Below are 10,000 nucleotides of genomic sequence, written 5' to 3'. Positions count from 1 at the left end.
TATCCTGAAGTGTCAGTTTATTGCACATCATTATTTACGTCATGTTGAAAAGAGCCACTGCATACCTGTGTGTGTTGGCGTGTTGTTGCAAAATCCGCAACAACACGCCGAGTCATTTTATGCAAGCAAACCACATACAGGGGATCTTTATTGTTAAGGTCAGACATGTTAACACATCTTGCACTCGCTTAACCTCTTACCCGTGTAACCTACACTGATCCAGTTCTGCCAAAGCTATCCTCACTGGTAGCTTACAGTACAGTGCTGTGTGGGAGGGGGAGTGGCTAGCAGCGAAAGCCAATCTGTGCTTCTTTTACCGATATATTTAACGACATCTTTTGCATTTATTATTCAAACAACTTCAAATTTGGCACTGCACTTACTCATGCAAGACACCCGCCAATTTTGAAATCAGTCTGACAAACGGTCAGCGAGATATGCGTGCCACAGACATTAGGACACACAGACAGACAGACACATAGACGCTTCTTGCTTTGTAGATAGATGACTCAATGATTGCACTTGCAAACGTCTGGCCCCTCTCTTTCCCTCTGTCTCTCTGTTAAACCAAAACACTGAAAGCTGCATTTGTATGACACCAACTAGTGTGCTTTTCTCTCTCTCTGTCTCACTAACTCCATCTCTCTCTCTCCTGCACTCTCTCTTTCCCTGTAAGGCCTTCTGCCTTACTAACTGTGTTAGTTACATAATTCATGTTTGGTCAGAGACTGAAGAATGAGTGGGCGTCTTGGTGAGGCTCTGTATTGTAGGTCACAGTTAAAATGTGTGTGTGTGTGTGTGTGTGTGTGTGTGTGTGTGTGTGTGTGTGTGTGTGTGTGTGTGTGTGTGTGTGTCTCTGATAGATAGAGGCAGAAAGAAAGCTCTCCTGTTTGTGTTCATTTATGTTTACGCTTGCACGTGTGTGTGTGTGTGTGTGTGTGTGTGTGTGTGTGTGTGTTCCTTGCATGGTTGATTATGTGCTTAAGGCATTCTGGGTCCCTCAGCAGGAGGTTGAGGGGATTTCCTCTTCTCTCCTCCAGAGCCAATACTGGAACCATTTGTCCAAGCTTAGCGACCTTGGGATGACCTCGGGAAAATTCAGAGGCACACACACACACACACACACACACACACACACACACACACACACACACACACACAATCCTGTCACGCTCTAAAGGCTCTTGTTGAAAGCGCGTCCAGCTCCTGTTAGTTATCCTGATAAATTCTTTTCAGTGTGGAATTCTGTAGGACCCGGGAAAGGCCTTGAAATCCTGGGAATGTGGCTCAGGAATTGGCCACCATCAAACCCAGTATTCCAGCTTTCCCTGAGCAATTTCCATCTATGAGCAGAGATCTCTCTCAGGCTATCACTGATTCTGCCTCTGTGTGTCTGTGTGTGTGCGTGTATGTGTGTGTGTATGTGTCTGTCTGTCTGTTAGTGTACATTTTTGGTGTATTCAGGATAGTGTGTTTTTGTCGTTTTAACTCTGTCTGTATCCATGTGTGCATGTTGCTGTGTGTGTGTATATGTGTCTGTGTGTGCGTGCGTGCATGTGTGCCTGTGTGCTTTGGCTTGACTATTTGCAGTGTGAGGGTGTGTGACAGACGGGAGATATTGATGGTGTCTCATTTGGTATTCTGTGTTTTCGGTGACATCTCTTTCTTCTTCCATTCTCTCTCTGTCTCTCTCTCTCCATAACCTTTCACATTTCCATTCCTTCTCATTGCACACCCTCACTGCACTTCCAAAAGCCCCTGAATGCTGGCCAATTACCTTCGATTATGAGTGTCTGAATTGCTCGTAATGGCTGTATGCCTGGGTTAATACATGCTCTTTCATACACAGGTATCCATGGTGACCAACCATATCGGCACACATTGGTGTGTGTGTGTGTGTGTGTGTATGTGTCTCTGTCTGTCTATGAATGTCTGTCCATGGGTGGAGCATAGAAATAAACTTGCTTCATTTTAATATCAAAACATGAAAAGCAGACACTCTAACCCTTAACAGTGCAATTTTATGGTTAGGATATTCATGTTTGATTACAGATGCATCACTATGTGTGTGTGTGTGTCTGTGTGTCTGTGTGTCTGTGTGTCTGTGTGTCTGTGTGTGTGTGTGTGTGGGGGGGGGCAGTTTTGTGATTTGTGCCTTTATTGATCTGTTGTGTATGTGTGTATATACCCATGTGTGTGTATGCGTCTGCTATAGGTGTTTGAATTTCTGATCCGGCTCCACACAGCAGAGGGGTGCCAAGAGGAGGAGGAGGTGTACCCCTTCATCAGAACCCTCCTGCACTTTGATACCAGGGAGTTCCTCAATGTCCTTGCATTGGTGAGACTTGTCACACACACTACACACACACTACACACACACTACACTGCGCATACACTCACAATACACTCACATGCACACATAGATACGACACACACTAGTCAATACTGCCTGTTGTCAGTTTGTCTTATCTGGTCTGTCAAGCCGTGACAGGATTCATTGGTAGATCGGTTGACTGATGAAGCTGTCGATTAGTTGATTGATTGATTTACTGATTGGTTGTCCCTGTTGCCTCTGGCGTGCTTTGTCCCCTGCAGACGTTTGAGGACTTCAAAAATGACAAGCAGGCTCTGGAGTACCAACAGAGGATCGTGGACATTCTACTAAAGGTCAGGAAATGCCTCTACTCTGTCAGAACTAGGAATATGTACACACACACACACACACACACACACACACACACACCCCTTCCTCTCCATCTTTGTTTCTCTCACTCACTCAGTAGCTTACTCTCACAAAACACAAAAACACAAATAGCACCTGACTTGACAGTGATGCACCGTATCTTCATGCCCATCTTGACCATGATTCCCTGACAGAAGGGATATTGTATCTCAATGGGACCTTCCTGGGTAAAATAAAGGATAAAAAAAATGAAAAATATACAAAAACAAAAATAGAGACTGTGTCATTTGCATAGTCTCTCTGGTTATTTAAGTTTAGTAAGTAAATAAGTAAGAATCGCACATTCAAGACCAAAGTGCCTCACACAGTAATGAAAATAATATAAAAGAAATAAAGCAGAATACCAAACATGTAGACAAGCATGCAGCATTAGCATGTTATGTATTCCCATTGTGAGAGAAGTGGCGGCAGCGCTGTGTGATTCTCTGGAGGGGCCTTGATCAGCGGCGTGGGCTGGAGCGATGGAGCTTCCATGTTGATGATTGTTAAAGCCACTCTCATCAGTCCCCAGTCCTCCCTCAGTGCTCTGCTCATCAGCACAGCCCATCAGGGCCAATCAGGGCCAATCAGCTCTGAGAGCGTGATACTTAACTCATCACTGCCATCAGGAACCCTCGAAAGCCATTCGCAGCTGCTCAGAAATGCATACTTGCTCACTCTCTCCCTCACTACACACACACACACACACACACACACACACACACACACACACACACATAGCATACACATATACACAGACAATTCTTCTCATTTCTGTGTGTGTGTGTGTGTGTGTGTGTGTGTGTGTGTGTGTGTGTGTGTGTGTGTGTGTGTGTGTGTGTGTCAGGTGATGGTGGAGAACTCCGACTTCACCCCTCCCAGGTGGGCTGTCTCTTCACCTTCCTCGCTCGTCAGCTGGCCAAGCCGGACAACACCCTCTTTGTTAACCGCAAGTTGTTTGACCAGGTGAGCACCAGTCATTTCCACGAGATTGGCATGATTGGTTTGTTATAAGGAGCTCTGGCATCCCACTGGACGGGCATGTTCTAGCTTGGGAAATGGATCGGGCCGGGTCCTATTCTGAGCCAGGGTGTTTTATGATTGTTGTTTGAGTCATGGAAGAGATGTTTACTGTTTGTGTAAACAGAGCTAAAGTGCAAGCCCAGTAATGGAAGTCAAGGGAGCAGCACATTGATAAAAAAAAATGTGTTCATTTCATTATCTAAGCTCTTCTAGAGTTCACTGATCTTCAAAATCACTGCTCTCTTGTCGCTGGTGTTTTGTTATGTCTGGTAAATGCTGGTTATCTGCTGTGGGAGTCATTCCTAAAGAGTCTGCCTTTTAATTAGTCCACAACATTTGAACTCTCTCGTTATCACAGAGCACTTTGGTTAATCAACAAAAAAAGAATATAAAATCTTAACAGCTGGTGTTTCTGGGCAGGTGATGCCACTGCTTCTTCATTTCCTTTCTGTTCCAGAACGTCTTCACACATGCCGTAAAAATAGCTGTGGCACATGAAAGGTGTCTGGCTGCCTCTCCCCGTAGCCGAGAGCTCACTATCGCGTGCCGGCACAGTGCCGTATTGCACTCCGCTTCACCACGCCGGCACCTCACAGCTCTCCGGCTCAAAACAGTCACCAAAATAATTCTCTGATGGTGCCGATCCATGGGACGATCTGTGGCCCTGTCTGTTAGGAGGCAATTAGACTGTGATCCAGGAGCTTCTGTTGTCTCTCTCTCTCAGCTAGAGAGTTCGGCTGCTGTACACTTTGTGTTTGTCCCTTTTGTCGTGGTGTGACAGACAGATGAAGTTCTGTGGAGAAAATAATGCGAGTGAGTGTATATTAAAAAGTGTCTCCCACTGAGAGGAGCTGTAAGGCAGGGAATCACACTGGCCAGCGGCAAGCGGGTTTCCTATTGTCCTTTATGGTGGCAGCACTAGCGTTGAACAAGCTGAGCGTTGAAATTGGTTCAACTTTCAAAGCGCAACGCGAGCGTATTCAATTGTCAGTTTAGGCAAGCTGTTTGTGTTACTTAGAAACAAGATAGAACTTATTATGGTCTGAGCGTTGCGTTACGCTTGCCGCGGCCGCTGGCCAATGTGATCCCCACCTCATAGATAGGCGCTGAAGTGACACTGGGGAGCCGAGAGACCACAGGCTGTTTACATTCACTCAGAGAGATGAGGTTTAATGCGTGATACACACCGAGTGAGCCCACACACACAGACAGAGGAAAGATGGGGCCAAGAGACCCATGTACTGTATGTGTCAGAGCGGAATATATATAGCAGATGGATGTTGAAAAGGTGTTCTCTGTGCAGTGTAGTGTGATGCTAAGTGGGTGTGTGTGTGTGTGTGTGTGTGTGTGTGTGTGTGTGTGTGTGTGTGTGTGTGTGTGTGTGTGTGTTTGTGTTTCTTCTTCCCTGTTACAGGTCTTAGAATTTCTCTGCAGCCCTGATGATGACTCCAGACACACAGAAAGGCAGCAGGTACTTACAAACACAGATTCACAAAAAAACAAAAGGAATTATTACACATCGTGCAGCGCAGGCTGAATGTGCGTACAAGCACACGCAGGTCAGGTGACCTCTGTGCTGTGCTGTGATTGGTCAACAGGTGCTGCTGGAACTCCTGCAGGTGGGAGGAGTGGTGCAGTTTGATGAGGGGCGGCTTCTCTACCTAGCAGAAAAGGCTGAGTTGTAAGTTTCATGTACTCTCTCCCAAACACTACACATACATGTATGTCTACACTCACAAACACACACATTTATTTGTGAGTGAGCACATAAACATGCACACACACGCATTCCATACACACGCACATTTGTTTACACACATGCACACACGCACATATACATACGCACATACACATAAACACACACATACACAAACACAGACAGACACACACACATTTACTTACACATACTGTACTAATGCACAAACATACATACACACACATACACTCCAACTTCTCCTTAAAAACTCACCTCGGTTTCACTGCCTGCACCTCTCCTCTCCTGCGGCGAGTGTGTGTAGTTTAGAGTGCAGTCAATTTGAAGTAAGCCTCTCAGTGATGGTGAGCTCCTCTCCCCCTCCACACACACACACACACACACACACACACACACACACACACACACATACACACTCACTGCCGCCCAGGTACGACGATCAATACACACTCACCGCAGCATAACAACACCAACAGAAGCAGCCCTACCCACCACCCCCTCCCCCAGCCTGAAAGATGGCATGACTTGCCTGGATTGATTCAACACCGTGAAAATGCCATACAAGCCAGCACGCTCCTGTTAAATTAATGGAAAAATCTAGTCAATAGTTTCCTTAAGGAGTGTCTCTCTCTTTCTCCCTCTCTTTCTCTCTCTCTCTCTTTCTTTCTCTCTCTCTCTCTCTCTCATTTTCTCTCTGTGTGTCTGTCTCTCCCCCCAGCTACCAGATCTGTGAATTTATGTATGAGAAGAAGCAGCTTTATGACAGGATAATTGATTGCTACCTGAAGGATCCCCTGAGAAGGGTGAGCTGTGCTACTTTTTCCCCATCTCTCTCTATTATTCAGCTTTGTTTTCAACCTCTCCTCTTCTCAGCCTCACTTCTTCCTGAAAAATACAACCCCCCTGTAAAGATTTAAACAAATCAATGGTTGTTTTTAACCGCAGAACCATTTGCATAACTGAAAATGATGACCCATTGCATAACTGATAATGATGTCCCATTGTTGTCATGGCATCCAGATCCACTGGCTCCTGTCAGTCAGTCTCTGCCTCTGCATTGTAGCTTTGACATTGATACAACAAACAAACAAACAAACAAAAACCCTTTAGCAGCCTCTGCAGTCATTTGTTTTCTCATTTAAACACCCTCTTGGCTCTAAGATGTGTGTTAATCACATAAAAAGTGTAAAAGTCAAGTATAATATCTTAGCTATATCATCCAGCGTTGTGGAGTGTTGTGACAGAAAAGACTAGGACATGGCTACATGGCATCTACAAACTGGAACATGCCTGGGGCATGCACTGTACGAATAGTAGGTCCTTATCACAGATCAGTATCTACCACTTTTCTCCATGGTCACCACCACACACACACACACACACACACACACACATTACCAGCTCCTTTCCGTGCACTTCAGTAACTCACAGGGCTGCTGCCCTGAACAGATAAACTCTTCGCCTGTCAAAGCCATGGCCTTCCACTATTGTAAACTCACCCAAGCATCCCAAAAAATCTATAATGCACACCAATTCTCTTCTGCAGCAATTTATTTTTGATGAGAAACAAACACTGAGCAGAGAACAGAAAAGAAATCCATGATTGGAGCAGATATGTCTCCTCGCATTGACACTTACAGTCACTAATCTTGTTAGAAACATCTCAACTCATCTTTCTGTATTGCTTGTATCTCAAAGAGAAAATTACTTGTTATAAAAAAGAAGGATGGAAACCATTTGTTCGTACAATATTTTTTGAACAGAAGGGAGCTTTGTCTCTCAACATGGACTTAGATGAAATCACTTTGCTGAAACATTACTCTGTTCAACAGATTATGTGATAATCAAATTTAGTGTGCAGAGATTTCTTCTGTTATTCCTCAGCAAAGCCCAAAATGCTATCTCCTCTGTCTCCTCTGCTGAAAAGGACAGATTTGGCAACTCTTTCTCCGTCTGTTTTTATATTTTGTGTGTTGGACCACAAAGCCCACATGAGATAATGGCCTTGAGTTATCAGTTTGGTCTCTTGTCTCTATCTTTAAGACCATCTGAGTCACTCAGCCTCAAGACATATATGATATATAGTTTTGGTGGAGTATGAACGTGAAATGGTCCCTACATGCATTCACTCTGCTCAGGTTTGCTCTCCATATTCATATAGTTTGCAGTAAGATTTAATGTCACAGTTAGCCTCCCAACTATGACTAAGTAGAACTTACTCAAAATTAACAAATTAATTGGTTCCCTTAGGTGAATAAAAAACAAAGATTTGTTTGTAAACATTAAATAGAGTATCCCTTTTTCTGTAACGACTTCCATGTGTCCAGAGCAAAGCAGTTGTTGACAAAGCATTCTCAATCTCATGAACACAGGAGGAGATTTTCAACTACATCCACAACATCCTCTCTATGCCGGGGTACAGCTCAGAGGAGAAACGCTCGGTCTGGGACAAAACCCTCCAGCACATCCAGGTACGGCACCCCCCAAGAATCCTACTCTTGATTGGTCTTAATACTGTATCATCATCTCCTATTGGCCTGACACGAGCATCCCTTTCCCCTTCAATGGCAGGAACTGGTGAGCATCGATCCCTCCAAATCAGCTGAAATGGTGTCAGTGCACTTTGCTGATGAAATCCAGCCAATTATCACCACGTTGCAGGTATCATAAACTCTGTTTGTCCCTCTCTTGTTTCTGTCTGTCATCTTCAGATGGTTGTGAAGATTGTTTTGTTTATTGTTATTCATTATTATTATAATTGCATGTTTTTATCTCGTATCTTTTTTTTTTTTCTTGTTTATATTTTTATGTTGTTTATCACAAATTGGCTTTCAGTCAGTAGACTCTTCAGTCAGATAATCCTAAACAAGCATCAGCCGGACAGATGTGTCGATCAGATAGAGACCAAAACAGCAACATTTCCTGAACACAGAAAAGGCAGACATCTCATTCTCAATATTGTTCCTGTCAACCGTAAAAGATCACACACACTCTCTCTCTCACACACACACACACACACACACACACACACACACACATAGATGCACAGACATCACAGACATTCATACAGTCCACATCACCATGTACTCAAAGTCTGTGTCACTATACACACACAAATACAGTAAGTGTATAAGAAGGTCATTTGTCTCATTCCACACAAACATACAGCTACACACACACACACAAGCACACCTTCCATACATTTCCATCTGAACTTTCCCAGGTATAACATGAAAGTGTGTTTTCGCTTGGCCCCCGTTTATTGCCATTTGCTAGCGGGGGCAGTGCTGGCGGTGACTGATAGTGCAGCTTGTTATTGGGGAGTGACATGTTGTGGAGACACGGCCCCTTAAGCGTGTGTATCAGTAAATGGATTAGGTCCTATCTGCAGTCGGCTGTGTAATTGGGTTTGTGTTATCTGTGCTTCGCTGAGAGATGGGCTAGGTGCTAATTGAAAAGGCTGTTTTGTTCACATATTGGGAGTGTGTGCGGTGGCATGGCTGGGATTTAGGCTGTGAGTGTGAGTGTGAGTGTGAGTGTGAGTGTGAGTGTGAGTGTGTGTGTGTGTGTGTGTGTGTGTGTGTGTGTGTGTGTGTGTGTGCATGCATTTGTGAAACCGAGACACCTCCTCACTGAAGTCGAGTTTATACCAGCACTATCAACTTTGCGTGTGTGTGTGTCTGTGTATGACTGAGTGAGTGATTGAGTGACTGAGTGAAAGAGAGAGAAAGTAAAGGAAACTTGCCCGCTCTACTGCCAACCCTCACGCATTGATTTGGCATGAGAGCACGTGGAGCCAATCAAATGAATGAATCTCACGTTGGCAGCTCTGCGACACACACACACACACACACACACAATCACACACACATACATACATATATTCTGTATTTTCTTTGCAAACACTGCTTTTAGTAACTTTTAGAGGACCACACATTTAGTTCAACAGTGTTTCAGCCAGATGGCAATTTGACAGTGTGGTAAGAGTCAAACTGAATCGCTTCTTCAGTGAATAAGTGTGAAATCACTGCATTTAGTATTGTGTTTTTATGTGTCTGTGTTTATTTTTATCTCTTTGTCTGTGTGTGTGTGTGATGATAATATGAAATGTCATTTTCATCTGTAAAACAAAAGTTTTAACCTCCTTCCTTTCCCTCACTAGGATGACTACCTTGTGTTCCAGTTTCTTAAGAATCTACTTGACCCCAAGTGAGTAAATTGCACAAACAAATAAACAAATAAATAGATGATAAGTCCTCATAAAAGCAGCTAACAATAATGCTAACAACAAACTGCAAACTGCACACCCCAGGGCTTTAGATTAACATCCCACACTGATAGCACTGGTGCCACCCATAGAGACCAGTTTGTTTGTTAATCTTGGATGCATATTTATTTGCCATATTGTATTCCAAGCATTCTCTATGTAAACTATTTTTTAAATGTTCCTCTTTGATAATGCAAAAGTATTTGAGAGAGAGAGAGAGCTACATCATATGGCCGTAGGACTTAATGGTGTGGACCATAATGTTCCAGACAAG

General features: G+C 43.9%; 1 protein-coding gene across 1 annotated transcript in view; it reads left to right on the top strand.

The window, feature by feature from the left end:
- vps8 (VPS8 subunit of CORVET complex) overlaps positions 1-10,000 on the top strand; it is an 85,718-nt gene that overhangs the window by 30,134 nt on the left and 45,584 nt on the right. Inside the window, 10 exon segments of the mRNA XM_048234596.1 lie at positions 2,216-2,338; positions 2,596-2,667; positions 3,570-3,597; positions 3,600-3,688; positions 5,160-5,216; positions 5,344-5,426; positions 6,178-6,262; positions 7,832-7,930; positions 8,031-8,120; positions 9,622-9,668. Coding sequence (XP_048090553.1) covers positions 2,216-2,338; positions 2,596-2,667; positions 3,570-3,597; positions 3,600-3,688; positions 5,160-5,216; positions 5,344-5,426; positions 6,178-6,262; positions 7,832-7,930; positions 8,031-8,120; positions 9,622-9,668 — 773 coding nt within the window.

Source organism: Alosa alosa, chromosome 23, assembly GCF_017589495.1.
Source record: "Alosa alosa isolate M-15738 ecotype Scorff River chromosome 23, AALO_Geno_1.1, whole genome shotgun sequence".
Lineage (NCBI taxonomy): Eukaryota > Metazoa > Chordata > Actinopteri > Clupeiformes > Clupeidae > Alosa > Alosa alosa.
This window is presented reverse-complemented; position numbering and strand designations above follow the sequence as displayed.